At 37.1% G+C, this 18,922-nt stretch overlaps 1 protein-coding gene across 1 annotated transcript in view; it reads right to left on the bottom strand.

The window, feature by feature from the left end:
- Positions 1-18,922, bottom strand: part of TTLL5 (tubulin tyrosine ligase like 5) — a 318,095-nt gene that overhangs the window by 237,679 nt on the left and 61,494 nt on the right. The window contains exons 9-11 of the mRNA XM_044664952.1: positions 8,133-8,234; positions 6,168-6,259; positions 4,748-4,855 (exon numbers count right to left, since the gene is read on the bottom strand). Coding sequence (XP_044520887.1) covers positions 4,748-4,855; positions 6,168-6,259; positions 8,133-8,234 — 302 coding nt within the window. The remainder of the gene's footprint in view (positions 1-4,747; positions 4,856-6,167; positions 6,260-8,132; positions 8,235-18,922) is intronic.

Below are 18,922 nucleotides of genomic sequence, written 5' to 3'. Positions count from 1 at the left end.
TGAATACAATGAGTAGGATATAATACAATGAAATTTCTAAAGAGTTGCCTTAGAAAGAGTCTGACAGATGAGCATTTCTTTTCCTTTGGCCCCCTCTTTAAAAAGTTTGCCTATCACTGGGCTAGGCAATGGGGGTTAAGTAACTTGTCAAGGTTCACACAGCTAGGAAGTGTCTGAGGCCAGATTTGAACCTAGGACCTCCTGTCGGTAGGCCTGGCTCTCAATTTACTGAGCCACCCAGCTGCCCCCCGCAAAAATATTTAAAAGAGGATTTTCAAACATTATCAATGAAAAGCTCAGATCTTAACAGAAATTTTTGAAATGTAAACACAGGAATCAAAAGAAACCTAAAAAAGTAAGTACATTTAAGAAACTGGAAGGGAATAAATGATGATAAGCTGTTTATTTTCTAATAGGGGAATAAGAAACAATTATACTTTTGCATGGAACCCCATTGTCTTGAAGAATCAGAAAGTTATGAAAGACTAGGGATTTAGGAATGTTTTGATCTGCTTTTAGATATGAAAGAAAAAGAAGAAAAATAAAACATTGAAGAAGAAATGAGAAAGGAGGAGGAAGAGCTTATTATATCTCCTAACTGGGTCCATTAGGAGAATATTCAAAAATAAGTGGAAGAATGGGAGAGCAGGAATTTTATTAATTTTACTCTTACATAATTAACAATTATAACCATTAATATGAATAGATGAACTCATCCATAAAACAGAATAGGGTAGCAGAATGGATTAGAAAGTAAAATACAATATGTTACTTAAAAGAAACATCCTTGAAATATAAAAATCCACAGAGCTAAAATGGGGAACTGGAGCAGAACGATTCAAAAGCAAGAATAACAACTAATTTTAAACATAGTAACAGCAACTTTTGACATAATTTTAAAAGATAAGCAGATTACATTTAAAAGCACCACTGATAAGGAAACAGAATCAGTTCTTATTAATCATTATATATGTACCAAATTGTAGAACATCAAAGTACTTAAAGGAAAAGTTCATTGAATTCCACATAGAAACAGTAGCAAAACTATGATCAATGGAGACCCTTACATTGTGTTCCCCCTTAATTATCGGCCTTTTCTGTACTGCCAAGAAAACCCAGCACAAAAAGAAAAAAGAAATTCCAAAGCCAGATTAGCACTGGTATAAAGTTAGAAAAATTACAATTTTTGTAGGGGATGAAGGAAGACAGAGATACCAATGCATAATTGATAAACTGTGTATTATTCCAGCCTTATTAGAAAAAAATTTGAAACCCTACAACAAAAAGCCACTAAACTTGGGCATATCTTTTAACTGTGATGTCACTACTATGTTTATAGCTCATAAAAATAAAAGGAAAGAAAGAATCCATTTGTATTCCTACAAAAATTTTTCATTAAAGCAAAGAACTGGTAACTTAGGAGATAATCATCAATCAAATGGATAAATTGTATTGTGATGACTATAATGGAATATTACAGCACCATAAAAAATGATACAAAAGACTGATTTAAAAAAACAACAACTAGGGAAGACCTTTCTCCATGAACTGATGCAAAGTGAGCAAAATCAGAATAATCACTGAATCCACACCTATGGAAGACCAATGATAATTATATTTCCCATCTCTTCAGAGATGCAGAATGTCACATATTTTCTTTTTTTTAACATTTAATAATATTTATTTTTTAGAAAAGTTAACATGATTCATGCTCTTATTTTCCCCTTCCTCCCCCCCCCCGCCTCCCCCCCCCATGGCTGATGCGCATTTCCACTGGTTTTAACATGAGAATGACACATATTTTCTGACATGATCAATGTGGGAATTTGCTTTGCCTAAACGTAGTTTATTTGATATAAAAAAGGGCATTTATTTGGTTAAAGATGAAGAAAGTTATTGATGGGAATGGGAGCAGAGGTAATAATGAAAAAAAAAAGAGAGAGTATCCCTGAAACTTTTCAAAAAATGTACAGAAGAGAAAAGAAAGTTTAAGAAGGAACTTCCTAAAAGAAAAGACAGTTTTGTTTCCATCATGTTGAATTTGTTCTACACTTTTAAAAATTGCAACAAACTTTTTGCAATTGCAAACAAAAGTAGTTTCGTGTCTCTAGCTCTTTTTAGGTAGAAATGATTGTCTATTGATGTTTGTCAACTATATAATAATAAAAAAAATCTTAAAGAGTGGTATGAGGCAGAGAACCTTGTATTTTGGCATGGACTCTCCCAAGTCTATATGGCTTATTGTTTATTTTGACTAACTTTTTACTCAGTTGTTCTATGTCATAGCTATAGAATTATAAAGAAGAGGGAGAGGAGACAAACCAAAATGTTATGCAAAAATCATAGGTGGAACAAGGGTAATTCCTTATGTCCTCAGGTTCCATAAAGCCTATAATACAGACTGTTATTACATACCAATTGGACGTATAAGCTGTAGAAACAGCTGGGTGTCTGCATATACATTGTGGTAAGAACTGCTTGAAACAACTTGGTGCCATCATAGATAAAATACTAGACTTGGAATCAAGAAAATCTAAGTTTAAATCCTGTCACAGACACGTTGTAGCTATGCAACTGTGGCCAAGTCACTTAACCCCTATCTGCTTTTTTTTTTCTCATGTGTAAAATGGTTATAATAATGATATCAATCTCACAGGGAGGTTGTAAGGAAAAACAGGTGAGACACACTGATGCATGCGTACACAGACACATATACATAAGAGAGAAAGAAAGAGAGACCTTTGTGAGCCATAAATGTTAGTTATGAGCTAGGTACAGTTAGTACTCCCATAGAATATATCCTCTTTGTCGGAAAAGTAATAGTTAATTGCTTTGGCTAAGCTTTTCCTCAGTAAATCACAAAATTTGATTCTAAAAATCAAGTTTTAGAGTGGATGCTCTAAAGTTCTAAAATTCTGGGAAAGGGCAACAAATTACTGTGAATCAAGTAGTTTATGATAAATTCCTGTTTCTGTCTTTAAATTGGTCAACAAATATATATATCATCCTACCAAAAAATTAGGTTGGAACATCTGAAGCAAAAAAAAAAAAAAAAAAAAAAAAAAAAAAAAAGATTGGTGTCAGTGAAAATGATGACATAGGAAGCCAGAAAAAGAGAAACATTTCAACAATCTAGGTCACAGTTGGACCCAACAGGTGGTAGGATGGAGAAGAAATGACATAACAAACTCAAACTTAGATAGCAATGAATTTCCTTTGGCAGATAGCTAAGGGCAGAAGAGGCAGCTAAAGCGATAAAGTATGTTGTGTTCCATCGCATGGATATTTGGCTTCCTCCCAAAGCACAGTGACTTGCTTAAATCATATCTTCTTGGAAGTTCTCAATTCCTATTATATTATTAAACAACTGAAACAAAACTGCTTATTCCTTGAAACCAAAGCCCTAAGGTAAGTAGGATGAGAGGAAAGGAGACCCACATACAATCTTCATTGAGTCTTGTTTGAAGTGAGAAGGTTAATGACCCAGATGAAATCCCAGGTCTGACAGGAAATGGGTTTAGAACCACAAAGCCAAGGAGATAGCAACTTTAGAAAAGTCCAGATGCACTGGGTTTATTAAAATGAAAGACAAGTAGAGAAAGAAGAAAAATCACCCCAAACATGGACAGCTCTTCAGTGAGTCAATGAAACCCAAAATTTATTTCATATCTGACATTCTGTTTTCATTCATTCCAATAAACTTTTAAGCTTCTAAAAGGCTAAAAAATCACAAATATAAAATGGAAAAGTACAAAAAGTAACTTCAGAACATATTTTTATACCATTCCTTCTAGATATACAATAACCAACCACTCATTAGAACAAGGACTACACATCCTCTTTTTCTTTTAATCTAGGAAAAAAAAGAGTCAATGTTTTGGACTGAACATGCTTCCAGTTCCCTACTTCTGTTTCCTAATTTTGTGAGACCTATAAGCAGGTCATTTAAAATTCATCAGATAATTAAGGTCCAGTTCATAATGAATCAGTCCATAGCTATAACATCATTATCATAGAATTTAAGGTCCTATTCTGCTTGTTCCAACTTCAGTTCACAATCTCAACAATTACCTAAGCTCCTTCAGGGAAAAAGGGATGGCTATGAATTTCATACATTCAAGTCAAGTTAATGATCTGGTATTCCTACTGGTTTTATCCTTGAGTTCCACAGTCAGGACTCAGAAACCTTCAGCCTTAGGGCTCCAGGGACAACTAGGCCTACATCTGAATGAGTGTCTCTCTGATCCTGCTTATGGCTAAAACTGGTCAGTGGATAACTAGTCTTTAAAGGAGACTAGAAGTCCTTCTTTCTGCAATTAGGGATGGAGAGGAAGAAGAAGAAAACAAAAAAGGAAGAGTGACTAGAAAATAGAAGAAAGCAAATACTGATACCAGCCAAAGCTCCTTGAAGAATTCCCAGTGTATCTCTACCAGTGAGTTCTGAAATTCATTTGCTTTTAAAGCATTATTTCTGTATAGACCATAAAAGGCATTTTTTGGTCACAGTTTGATAGAGACCTCCCTATGTGGCTCTAACCACCCTTACCCCACCAAAGCTAGCTAGGCATCTCTAAACATGGTCCCAATTCAGCTCTTCATTGCCCTCTTAGTAGCATCTTAATATCCCACACTGAGATAGAAACATAAATACAAATCCATTGTGTACCTCTTCCTCCTCTATATCCACCATGCCTTCCCTACTCAAGAATCATATCCCAGTTCACCATTAGATCATAAATGTCCTTACCAAAACAACTGCTACGGTGAGGAACAAAGGTTTTACAAGCAGTAGCAATAGCTAGTTCAGCAGAGATGATAGTCTTAATGATCAGATCCTCTACGTGGGCCATCAGTGCTACAAAACAAAACAAAAAACCATGAAGGAGGAAATACAATATGACATGTGCTACACCCTAGAATGTATTCATAGAAGCATAGGTGCCCAAGTCCAAAAGTATCCCGATGTCCTCCCCCTGAATGGGCAGTTAAAGTAAATACAATCAAGAGTATCAATACTTGTGTGTTTGCAAATGCACAGATGTATCTATCTAAGAAAAAAGGCATCCCTATTCTAGAAATGACATCTATTTCTCTCCTTAAATTCACACAAAAATAGAGAATCTAAAGAGTTAGAAGGGACCTAAAAGATTCATCTGGTCCAGCATTAGCAAACCTTTTAGAGAATGCATACCCAAACTGCACCTTTGAGCCTGTGAGCCCTCCCTCCCACCCCCCATTACCCCAAAGAGTGGAAGCAGAAAGTGCTTGCATTGGGTTGTTGGGTAGAGGGGCAGTGCATGTAAGAAATGTCCTCAGGCACAGTAGAAAGGGGGAACAGAGCAGCCTCCCCGAGCACTGGGGCACACGTGCCATGTCTTTACCAACATAGAATTCTAGTCTAACTCGCACCTGAGTAAAATTCCTTTAACAAGATACCTGATCAAGTAGTCTTTTTTTCTTTTCCTGCTGTCTTCAAGTGAGAATGAAACCACTATCACACAAAGCAGCTTCTTTCACTTTCAAAGAGTCCTGATTGTTAACAAGTTTTTCCTTATATCAAAACTAAATATGTCTCTGCAACTTTTACCTCTTGTTTCTTTTATGGCCAAGCAAAACAAATATAAACTCTTTCCCATGATGGACTTTTGAATATTTGAAAACAAATATTTCTTTACTATAATTCTTTTTCTAGTACAGTGACTTTAGAAAAATTGTGTTTTCATGTGACTTAGAGACCACTAATCTTGTCCATTTCAATTTCCATGCATTGTCTATTCTGAATACCAAACTCATCAGATGCCAATATGAAAGAGGGAGATATGCTTAAAAGAACTTGAATTCGGGGCTTCATTAAAAATATAGATATGATTTATCAAATGAAATTGCTCCCAACAATAATTCTAGGGCTAATGGAAAGAATTTTACACTTTAGTACAGAAAGCAAACAAAAGGGTTTAGCCCAAAGGTCCTTGAAATAACTGTTCTTTCCTTTCTAAAGCAGCAGGAACAAGTACCTGACACTAATACCCACAATCCTGTCTGACAGCTCTTTCTTTTTTCCTATCATGAAACTAATGATAGTGACCTCTCACAGGAGATATAAAGGCTACTTTATTACAGCATTCCACTGGGGAAAAAATGGAAGTGACAAAGGGCTGGATACTCACCAGTTGTGTCTTTCCCTTCTTGTTTCAGGTATCTAAGCATCGCGCTCATGCTCCATTTGTTTCCATAATCTTCTACTTCAGGATCATCACAACTAAAAACAAATCAAGAGGCCAAGGATCACATGTGGCTTTAGGCTTCTTTGTCTTAAAGAATAAGATTGCTTTCAAATAGTACTTTTGTTCACATTAACTCCTTAGGAAATACATCTTTTCCCCAATCTCTCCCTTCCACTCTCCACTCTGTAGTCCTGTTTCCTCAATGGAAGTCAAAAGTTATACACTTTCCATATTTCGTTCTTAGTAAGATGAAATGCAGATTTTGACTTAACCAAATAATAATGCTAATCAATAGAAAGAAAATGGTAAGCCAAAAATCTAAAATAATCTGATAAGGATCTAAATAAATTAAGGGGAGTAGATGGCTAAGGAACTTTGGGGATTTGCCTCTAATCTTTGTGGAAAATGTTATGCTTTCCCATAAAACAAGCCTTAGTGTTGTTGTAAAAGGAAAACAGGTTGGATAGGGCAAGGTTATAACCAAATATACTTGTCCTTTAGCACCTGAAATAAGTTCTTGGTTTTCCCTTGCCTCTTTCTCATTCTTGGGTATTAGTGAAAGAATATGCACCAGAGCAGCAGTAAGTTTCACAAACTATACTGTTGTAAAGAAGCAACAAGGAAAACTTGAATTCTAGTTCTTCCTCTAGCACATACTAGTTCTATGCCCTGGGTGAGTGGCTTCACCTCTCTAGGTCCTTAAGTTGCTGAGAAGATGCCAACCTGCATTGGTAGAAGTGGTTTCTTCATTAAGTAGTTTCCTACATCAATAGTGTCAAACTCAAATGGGGAGGGGGGGGCATGAAACTATATGAGGATCTCTGTGGGCTATGGACTAACTTAGAAAAATATATAGCATTATCTACATTATCTGTCTTTTACTGTATTTTTATTTATTTTGTTAAAGAGTTCCCAAACACACTTTTATCTGGCTCAGGCCATATTCAAGAGTGTTGTAGGTGGCAATGTTTAGCACTTCTATCCTATACCAATGAAACTTTTCTTATCCCTCATTGTCAGCAAAAATATACCATGATTGCAATAGAATCTCAACATTCAATACTCAACAAACATATAGAAATGAATACTATTATATAGGGCTCTGTGCTATGGGCTAAAAGATCCCAAGAATAGGGAAAGTCTCACAATCTATAGTTGGAGGGAAAAAGGTGTTTTGTTTCAAGCTGTTCCTCATTACCTACCACACCTCCATTCATACTTGGTTAACCTTTCAAAATGAACGGTTTGATTTCTTTAGCCATCCCAAACCCTAGTGAAGGGAAGTTCAATTAAACCTGTAAAATTTTAGCTCTTATTCCAATGCCTTCAGATTCCTGGTTTCTTTCTTTTCTTGGACTTGCTATGAACCTATTTTTAGTCTAAGCAAAAAGTAACTATTTGGGTTTCTTTTTTATTTTTCCATTTTCTGGCTAAATTGTTGAGTATGAAAGAAAAACAGAACAGAGAAAATATTTCCAAGAAAAGGGCCAGTCCTCCCATTCCAGTGAGTCCTCTTCCAAGAAGGCCTTATTTCTTGCTCTCCAAAAGTCTATATGCCCCAAGGATCTTAAATACACACTATTATCCTTACCTTAGAAAATGAGGAAGTACAGAAAAGGTGAAGAAAGATTTTGAACAAGGAAGGACATATTTTGACTGTGCCAGAAATAAAGAAGCAATCCAAAACCTATTCTCCACCACCTGCCAGTAAGAGTCAACTTCACTCACACCTGCTAAATATGATTGTGAAGCTCAAATCTAGCACCCCCCACTCCCCACCCAGAAATACAAAAACTTCCATTAGGATTTATTTGCCAGCAACCAATTGGGGTCAGTGTAGACCATACCTCTTCATCCTCCTTTTCCCTCCCTCACTCCTGGAGTTCTGTGGCCTAATCACAACCGTACCTGACATAGTCCCCGCTCTTCTTGTTCACGCTATAGTTTGTCAGGTGCATGAATTGGTTCCTTATGTTCTTAGCTCCTTGATCATATCTCACTGTTGCAAACCTAAAAACAGGATCCAAAGTTAAATGCTTGAAAATATTCCCCTCTCAGATTAGAGGGAATATATAGGTGAGAATTAAGAAACCAAATAACACTAAGTGACAAAAAAGTAGTACTGAATTGCTGTCTGGGCTGGGGAAAAAGCAGGGCAAGAGAACAGGGCCCATTAATATACTGTGGGTGTAGGTATCTAATATCCTGTAGTTAGCACTTTTTGAAGTGAGTAACAAAGGGCCAGGACAGGAATATAGGGACGAGTCTTGGAACTGAGGCTCACAGAAATAATGGAACAAGTGAGCACAAGAAAGGAGAATCACATTGTTTATAAAGGGAAAGAAGCGTGATAGCAACAACGATACAGATGAATGGCATGGAAAACTAATCTCGGGACTTGAAAGGAAGATAAAGAATAAGGGCCAAAACATAGAAACCATTCACAAAATATGTACACATGCATAAGTACACACACATATATATATATGCTTTTATATAAACTCATGTATATATGTGTATATAGTTTTATATATAGACACATATATACAGGTAGACTTTATGTAAAAGCGTATACATCTATACACATATATGTGCTTTCATATGTAAATTTATATGAACCTATATATATATATATATATATATAGGTTCATAGAAATAATGGAGCAAGTAAACACACAGCAAGGAGAATCACACTGCTTGTGTAGGAAGACTGACAGAATATGTATATATGTTGGAAATTTGATACTTGGTACTAAAGTCAAAGGAATAAAGAAGCATAAAGGATGTATATATCCATGCAGTTACTTTTAAAGAAGTGAGAGAGGAGAAGTCAAGCTTTTCAAGCTTTCCAAGCTTTAATATCAACAAAATATTCTTTGTATCTATTACTTAGATAATTACAAATTTCTGCTCACACACCTTTGGAACCACATCATCACCCTTGACTACAGTTTTTCTGTACCATTGCATCCAATTCTGTGAAAATAGTTGGGAAGGTTGTATAATTTACAAACTTATTTATATATGCTTGCATACACTGTAAAAATGAATTTTTTTTACTTCTGAACCTAAGGACTTCATTTAAAATTTTCTTCTCTTTTTCTTCTCAACCATTCACTACCTTCACCCAATACCAGAAATATATAGCAAAGTGGAGAGAACAAGAAATGATACTGATTCAAGCAGGAATAGTTAGAGGCCCAGAGTTTAGAGAACTTTGTTATCTTATTAATAAATACTCTTTATACAAAGAATATTCTATTTTCAAAAAGGATTTTTCATTTCCAAGAACTTCTAGTGATCTTATTTCTAGCCATTTTACTTTGCAGTCTTTATACCCTAATATTCCTTCAGACACTTTTGCAGTGACTGAATGAAGTTCTTGTTAAAAGCAAGAAGGCCCACCTTGGCCCCATAGAGGCTGCAGACACATTACCTCACAGTAGCACAACTAATGCTACCCTCTTTGCCAGAACAAAAATGGGTTAAAAAGAGATAAATTATTTCAGAAAATTAAACTGCTCAACTCAGGTGAGTTGTATAGTATACTCTATCTTAGTCAACAAATCTATATTAGTGAATTCTAAGCTCATCATGAGGTATCAGTGTGATACAATATTCAACACAACTAATGAAATTTGGGGCTAAAATGAGAGGTAAGGTGACCAGGATATAAGGAAGTAACAGTTCTGTTATACTCTGCACCAGTGAAAGCACATCTTGGGTATAGTGTTCAGTTCTGGGTGCCATGTTTTAAGGGAAATAAGAAATTAGAGAATATCTAGGGGACAACAACTAGGATAGCAAAGGCCTTGAGTTCAAGGCACATAACGATAGGATGAAGGAAATAGGAAATCATTAACCGGAAGAAGATGTAAGGGAGACACTGGGGATTGTTGTTGTTGTTCAGATGTTACAGTCGCATCTGACTCTCCATGACCCCATTTGAGGTTTTCTTGGTAAAGATTCTGAAGTGGTTTGTGGTTTCCTTCTCCAGCTCATTTTACAGATGAGGTCAGAGGCAAATAAGGTTAAAAGACTTGCCCAGGGTCACATAGCTAGTAAAAGTCTGAGGCCAAATTTGAACTCAGGGAGATGTCTTCCTGATGGTAGCCCTGACACTCTATCCTCTATGTCACTTAGCTGCCCAGACATTGCCCTTCAACTATTTAAAGAATTATAACATATAAGAGTAATTAGATTTTCCCTGGTTAGCCTCCAGAGGGGAAATCAAGTAGCAGTGCTACACTGCTGCCAATTTCGTCTTTTGGTTTGTTTTTGTGTGTGTGTGTGTTGTTTTTTTTTAGTTTTGATGTAAAGAAAAATTCCCAATAATTAAAGCTATTCCAAAGTGGAATGGTTTGATTCAAGAATCAGCATTCTCCCTTAATAGAGGTCTTCAAACAGAAGATGGATGGCCTCCTGTCAAGGGTTTTGTAAATAGGATTTGGATCAAGCCAGATGACTACTGATGCCTGGTACATCTTTGAAACTCTATCACTGTGTTCTAGTACCCAACATATCTCTCAGACATCTACACAGAAATAGATTCCCTCCCTTCCACACTTCATTTAATATTCTTTGACTAAAAGTGTATATTCTTAGTGTTCTTCAAAATAATATTGCATAAAAGCCTCATTCAAGGTTGCTGGGGATACAAAGTAGAGAGAAGATAAGAAGAATGAGTGAAGAAGGGTCATATAATGACAGAATCCAGGAGAAAAGAAAACAATGGAATTTAAATTTAGCTGAAAGGAGAACAAAGTAGAGGCTACCAGAAAGGAAGAAAAAAGGAATAAGCATTTATATGGTAATTACTATGTGCTAAGCACTCTTAAAAAAGATTCTCTCACTTGGGAGATAAGATAAGAAATGAAAACTTTATGGGTGGTTAAAAGGAAGAGTGTATTACAACTTTAACCTCACCAGTAGAAATGATTCTTAACTGAAAAATATCAAATTAAATTAAGCAAGTTCCTTTCACTTTTGTCTATCATGAATCTAAATTCTTCAAAACAAGTTATCTATTTGCTACTTTGATGGCTCTACTACACTTAAATGTAAATATTCCAAAACAAGATTTCTACCTGATACTTTGATGGATCTAGTAAAGTCTAATACTTCAAAACAATTTCTTTATTAGCACCAAAAAATGGCGTTTTTCTACTAAGCACTTCAAGAATTAAGTTTACAAATACTTGCTGGGAAGTAAACTGAAATTAAGATGACAATTGAATCCTCACACTATATCATAAAACAATCAAAAACAAAGAACCAGAAGAGTAAACACAGGGATTTGTAATTTGCCTTAAAAGAGAGTACAGTACTATATTTTATACACTGAAAAATCCTGTGGAATGTATTTATTCTCTGATGGAAATTTCTTGCATCAACAGTACCACCTCTGTTTTAGTTATGCATCAAAGGCATTTCTTTCCAAATTCATTTTGAGAATCATGCTAGGGTTATTAATTTATTATGTTAAGATTTTTTTTTTTAAAGCTTTACCTTCCATCTTAGAATCAATACTGTGTATTGGCTCCAAGGCAGAAAAGTAGTAAGGGCTAGGCAATGGGGGTTAAGCAACTTGCCCAGAGTCACACAGCTAGGAAGTGTCTGAGGTCAAATTTGAACCCAGGACCTCCCATCTCTAGGCCTGGTTCTCAATCCACTGAACCACCTAGCTGCCCCCTTATGTTAAGATTTTAAGAGAGGATGTGTACTTAAAGAAAGTACTTCCATTCAACTCATTATAAAGTAGATATGGAAAATGGTATTAAACAAGGATTACCATATAAAGAACACAATCAATGAATATTCAATACTTCCTTTAAATAATGCTAACTTGCCTTCTTCAGGTCTTTCATCCCTTTATAAATATGGAACCAAAGAGAGGGAAATTTGTTGGATCTTTAAGATCTAATTCAGGGGCAGCTAGGCCAAGAAATGAGAGTTCTTGGGTTCAAATTTGGCCTCTGATACTTCCTAACTGTGTGACCCTGGGCAAATTACTTAACTCCTATTACCTAGTCCCCTGTTGGCGAACCTATAGCATGTCTGCCAGAGGAGGCTGTTCTCCTCCCCCTCTCCACACACACCTAAGGACATTTTCTCACATCTCCCGCCCCTCTGCCCAGCAGCCCAATGGGAATGCTGCCTTCCTCTCCTGTCTGGGGTAAGGGGGCAGCTCACATGTGGTATGAGGGTGCAGTTTGGGCACTGTCTCTAAAAGGTTCACCATCATTGGCCTAGCCCCTACCACTCTTTTGCCCTGGAACCAATACTTAGAATTGATTCTAAGATAGAAGGTAAGGGTTTTTTAAAGAAAAAAGAGATAATTCAGTCATCATAAGGTAACTGAGCAATGCAGTGAATAAAGCACTTCTGGCCTCAGACCTTTACTAACTCTCTGAACCTAGGCAAACATTTAACTTTAGTCGACCCTCAGTTTCCTTATCTGTAAAGTGGGCACAATTATAGCATCTACTTCCAAGCGTTATTGTGAAACTAAAAATGAGAGGAATATTTATAAAGCACTTTGCAAGCTCTAAAGTACTATATAAGTTCTAGCTATTACTGCTATGAAGGCATGAGTAAGATGGCGAAGATGGAGCATGGAGTCTACTTTTGATGATCTAGAAAGTATTCAACAAGCAAACATTCATTAAACCCCTACTATGTTATCTTTGAGAAGCATGAGGTTGGATGCTGCAGATACAGAGATGAAAAAAATAGAGGTTCTGTCTTCAAGGAGTTCCCAATCTAAAAGAGAACCTTCTATGAATGTCAAGAGAACAGAACTCATTTGGAGAGGATGGTAACAACACAGAGGACATCAGTGGCCATTATGGTGACTCCAAGCCAAGGAAAGGCCTTGGGAGGTGAGGAGACAGCGAATCAAACTGCCTTGCCAGGAGCCACTGGGTTTCATTTTGGCCTGACCCAGACAAACCCTATTGGAAGGGAACAAGAGGCCCAAGGACTCTGATCTTCTGTTAACCAGCTGCAGCAGGGAGCCTGCCAAAGTGCTACAGTGAGCAGGGAGCGCCCTATGGGATCGTCTGGGGAAGGGATTACAGAGCTGATCCCCTGCCTCCAGAGCCAGGAATGGTTCGAGGTCCACAAACAGCAAGGGCCTGCCAGCAAAGAGGGACAGCAAGCATTGGGGGACTTCCCCCCCTTGTTGTTGTTGTCTCTTCCCTTTCTCTGGCTAGGGTATTAGACTCTGGACAGCATACAGCCTGTGAGGTAATCTGAATTCTTTGGCAACTACCAAGTACCTGAATTCTTTAAAAACCACAGGAATCCAACAGAGAAAAGGTAAATATCCCTGCGGAGCCAGTGCTAATTAGCAAGGAGGGCTACTGAAGAAGGGCTTATAGCAGGGAGGGGCCACAGCTGCTTTCAGGTCCCTTTGGAATGAGATTGCAGAGATAGCAGGAAAGTAGTCCTCTGCTCAGACATCACCCAGTGCCCACCATGAAACCTCTAGCAGTGTGGGAACACTTAGGAGTCCCTGGATAAAGGTTCACTTTTCCCTAAACTGTTAATGCAGCAAATCCTGGAGTCTCTGACAGCACATTTGGATTTTGGTTCGATTTTGTTTAGTTTTCATTTATTTTTCCTGTTTCACTGAAAATGTGGGTATTAGCTCCATCCTCTAAAAGGACCTTGTCAAATCATTTAGACCAAATACTGGACCCACCTATGGCTATAAAATCCAGTACAAAGTCTTTTTTTGGATTCCACCTCTCTGTCTGAGAAGAAAAAGAATCAGCACCATCTTAGCAAAGAAGTCTCTGCACTTCATTCTCCTTCCATGGACACAGACCGTCAGTGCCCCCTGCTGATGAGGCATACAAATCTGAAAGGAGAGTGGAGAGACCACCAGCATGCATTCAGGGAGTCAGCCTGATTCTGGAAGACAAGAAGCACTTTTTCGGGTCCTCTTGTTCATACTCTTCATTTCAGGATTATAGGATTGGAGCTAGAAAGGTTCTTTTACATATTACTTATTCAAACAACCTAGTTTTCTTAGGGAATAACCTGAGGCCCAAGGAAGAAAAGTGACCTGCCCAAGGTCCTACAGATAAGAAGTCCCTGAGATCTGAACCCTTCTCTTCTGAGTCAAAATACAATATACCTTAGTACCCATAACTGACAGGTCATTTGGAGACCAAGAAAGTAAGAACATCCAAAAATAAATTTTATTTCCTCAGTATTTTGCATATATAAAAAAGAATATTGAGAGTAGCTAGGTGGATTGAGATCCAGGTCTAGAGACGGAAGGTCCTGGGTTCGAATATGGATTCAGACCCTTCCTAACTGTGTGATTCTGGGCAAGTCACTTAACCCCATTGCCTAGCCCAATACACAGTATTGATTCAAAGCAGAAGGTAAGAGTTTTAAAAAAAAGGATATCTTGCCAAAAAATTTTTAACTAGTTTCACCTTCCACTGCTTCTCTGCTTTATGGGATGCTGCTGCTCATAATTATCCATCATTCTTCTTCATAAGATTTTGCAAATAGCTAGAAGTCATTAGATATTTGCTCATTAAAGCTTTCTAGGTCCTTTTATTCTCTTTGCTGTAGCAATTATTTTATATTTGCTAAACTTCACAATGAAATTATTATAGAAGGTATTCATGTCATTTCTGGTAGTATATTAAACATTTTTGATGTTGAATTACTTGTCTAAATAATTCAGGGTTAAGTAGTTTTGATGGCATATCTTTTTCTTGTCATTATTCTTTTCTTTTTAATCTAATTCTGAATTTGCAAAGATAGCTTACTCAGGGACAGTAGATGTGGATGACATTTTTGCTCAACTGCACAGAACCCCAAAAAGCTCTTTGTAGCATAAACTACAAAGTTTCATAAATGACATCTTTACTTACTTAGAGAGTTGCTGGTCTATCCACATCAGACAACATTCTGAACTTCTTTTGAAATCATATTCCATCCCATCTACTCCAGGAGACAACTTCTTCTATCATCCTCATTCTCTCACTTATTCTCAATCTCTCCCTGTCTACTGACTACTTCCCTATTACTTACAAACATGTCTCCCTTAAAAAAAAACAACAACTAACCTTACTTGATCTTTCCCCTCCCCACCAACTATTGTCCCAAATCTTTTCTGCCTGTTGAGGTTAAACTCCTTTAGAAGGCTTGCCACAAGCCAGATTTGAACTCAGGAAGAAGATTTCCTTTCACTCACTCTCTTCTTAAATCTCTATAGTCTGGCTTCTAATCTCAACACTCAACCAAAACGGCTCTCTCTAAAATTACTTAGTATTTCTTCATTGTAGGATCCAGTGGCCTTTTCTCAACCCTTATCCTGATCTCTTGGCAATTTTTGACACTGTTCAGCATTTTCTTCTTTAAACTTTCTTCTAGGCTTTTAGGACACTGTTCTTGCCTAGTTCTCTTCCTACCTATCAGAGCACCCCCTTCTCAGGCCATTTTATCCAGATCATAACCTCTAACTGTGACTATCCCAGAACTCTGCTCTGGGTTCTCTTCTCTTTTCCTGCTCTACATAATTTTACTTCATGATGTCATCAGCAACCATGGATTTAATTATCATCTCTATGCTAATGATTCTCAAATTATCCAGGCCTAATCTTCTCTGTTTACCTGCAGTTTCACCTCTTCAGCTACCAGACATCTTAAGCCAGATGTCCCACAAACATCCTAAATTCAACATTTCCAAAACAGAAACCATTATTTTCACCACAAAACCTCCCTTCTTCCTAATTTATCTATTACTTCTGGGAGTACCACAATCACAAAGTCATTCAGGCTCACAACTTAGGCATCACCTTTGACTCACTCATAATCTAGTCCCCTCTACACCTTTTCCCTCTTCTTATATGTTATTTTCCACTACACACTTTTGGATCCAGTCACACTGGGCTCCTCTTTGTTCTGAGAACAAGACACTTTATCTCCAGGCATTTTCCCCTGTGCCTAGAATGCTCTTTCTCCTCAACTCTGCCTGCTGGCTTCCCTGGCTTCCTTCAAGTCCCAGCTAAGGTTCTACCTTCAACAAGAAGCCTTTCCTGTTTCCCCTTAATTCTAGGGACTTCTCTCTGTTGATTATCTCCAATTTGTCCTTTAGAAACTTATTTGTACCTAGTTGTTTACATGTTGTCTCCTCCATTAGACTGTGAGATCCTTGAGAGGAGGGGCTATCCTTTGTCTTTGCTTGCTTCACCAGTGCTTAGTCCAATTCCTAGCATATTTTGTTGTTGTTGTGTCATTTTAGTTGTGTCCAATTCTTTGTCATCCTATTTGGAATTTTCTTGGAAAAGATACAGGACTTGTTTGCCATTTCTTTCTCCAGCTCATTTTACACATGAAACTGGGGCAAACAGGGTGGAATATTTATCCAGGGACTCACAGCTAGTAAGTATCTGAAGCCAGATTTGAACCCAGGAAGATGACTTTTTCTGACTCTAGGCCCAGTACTCTCTCCACTGTGCCACTTAGCTGCCCTTCCTGAAACATAGTAAGCATTTAATGCTTTCTAACTCACTTAACTGATAAATTTCTACATGCATTTGGATAGATACCATGTAGTTTGTCCAACAGAATGGATAGACAGATGGATGGACAGGCAGATGAACAGGTGGGCAGAGAGGAAGGCAGGTGGACAGATGAGTGGGCAGACAGATAGATAGATAGACAGACAGACAGATAGATGGATAGATGGACAGATGGACAGTTGGATTGATACAGATGGATAGATATATGACAGATAGTCAGATAGAGATAGATCAATAGTTGATAGAGAGAGAGACAGACAGACAGACAGACAGACATCCTGGCTAACAGTACAGAAGGACACAAAGCTGAAAGGAAGGATGAAAGGAGGCTTTTGGGAAATTACAAAGCTCTTTTGCTGACCACAAGCTTCCTGTGAAAACACAGGTGTATCTCTTTAATACTAATGTTTTTATCAGTATTGCCATATGGCATGGTACAGTAGAATACCATTGCCTCTAAAGAATCAAAGATAGGTATCACACAGAGGGCAACAACCAGACATATGGTATGTATGAATAGGCAACAACACATAATAATCAAGGAGGAACTTCAAAGAACAGGAGTAAAAGACATCAAGAAAGTATATGATAAGAGAGAACAGTTGATAAGAGCAATAACTGACAGAAGTACAGATGCTCTACTGATATCCTTTGATGTTTAGTTTTTAAACCCTTACTTTCTGACTTAGAATCAATACTATCAATTCCAATGTAGAAGAGTGATAAGAGCTAAGCAATTAAGTAATTTGTCCAGGGTCACAAAGCTAGGATGTGTCTCAGGCCAGATTTGAACCCAAGACTTCTTGTCTCCAGGCCTTGTTCTCTATCCATAGAGCCACCAAGCTGCCCCATTCCTTATGATGTTGAAAGAAAGTAAGGAAGGGCTCTAGCATGTTGGATGGGCAGCCCCTGGCAGGCTTTGGGGAGGACATGAACAACAGCCCCACGGGATGAACAAGTGTGAATAAATAATTAACTGTATCACTGAAGGGAAATGGATGAGCTAGATCACAGATCCATTTGAACATAAAAAACAGAAATAATGAGTCAAAAAATTTTCCTGCTTTCTAAGGACATTAACCCAAAATGAATAGTTAGATTTAAAACTAGCTGTTCAGGTTCTATTATCAAGTTAAAAATGCAAACTCCAAAATAAAACTTGGATGGGAGGAAAAATGGCATCTTTTATTTTCACTAACCTTTTTGTTTCCTTTTGCAGTCCTATATATTTTAGAGGCAGCTAGGTGGTGCAGTAGGGAGAATTCTGGGCCTGGAATAAGGAAGACCTGAGTTCAAATCCAGTCTCAGACACTTGCTAGCTGTGTGACTTTGGGTAATTCACTTAACCACTGTTACAGTTTACTTAACTGTAAAATGGGGATAACAATCACAGTTCTTGTGAGGATTAAATAGGATAATATTTATAAAGTGCTTTTCATACACATAGTAGGCTTTTAATAAATGCTTGTTTCCTTCTCCTTATTTTAGACATTTTAAAACATTATTCTGAGGAATTCATATTGCACAAAAAGATTAAAAACTCTTGCTCTATAGTATCTTTGAAAAACAATATACCATTTTACTATTTGGTCCCCAACCAAGCACAGTTTGTGACAGAAACTAATGATATTGGCAGAGATACATATGAAAGAACAAATTTTGTATTATAGATCAGAGATTCTAAAATTATAAAATTGCAAATTCTCAGGACCTGACAATATCTGAACAAAAGGAAAAGTTTATATGGTGAAGAAATAAACAAATATGGTAGAGGAAGTACTCCAACAGATGAAGAAACTCAGAATTAGAACTTTATAAGCAATCTCAGATATCACCCGGTTTGATCTACTCAAAGCTATCTGAAATAAGGAAAAGTTTATAGTTGCTCTCAATAAGGAAATACTTGTGGCATCAAATTAGTCAGTTCTCTACTATTATTACTACTATTAAAAATGTTTTTAAAATTATTTTCCCAATAAAACCTAACACATAATCCAGGGAAAATGCATTGTCTATACAAAGTATCAATGGAATATGATAGACTTGCAAAACAGAACAGAAAATATAGCTTCTTCTTTGTTAAGTTCTGAGGTAAATTACCCATCTGCCTTCACCAGGGGTTCTTAACTTGGGATCTGTGTACTTAGT

Source organism: Gracilinanus agilis, chromosome 2 (genome assembly GCF_016433145.1).
Source record: "Gracilinanus agilis isolate LMUSP501 chromosome 2, AgileGrace, whole genome shotgun sequence".
Classification (NCBI taxonomy): domain Eukaryota; kingdom Metazoa; phylum Chordata; class Mammalia; order Didelphimorphia; family Didelphidae; genus Gracilinanus; species Gracilinanus agilis.
Note: the sequence above shows the minus strand (reverse complement) of the source record. Positions and strands in the feature narration are given on the sequence as shown.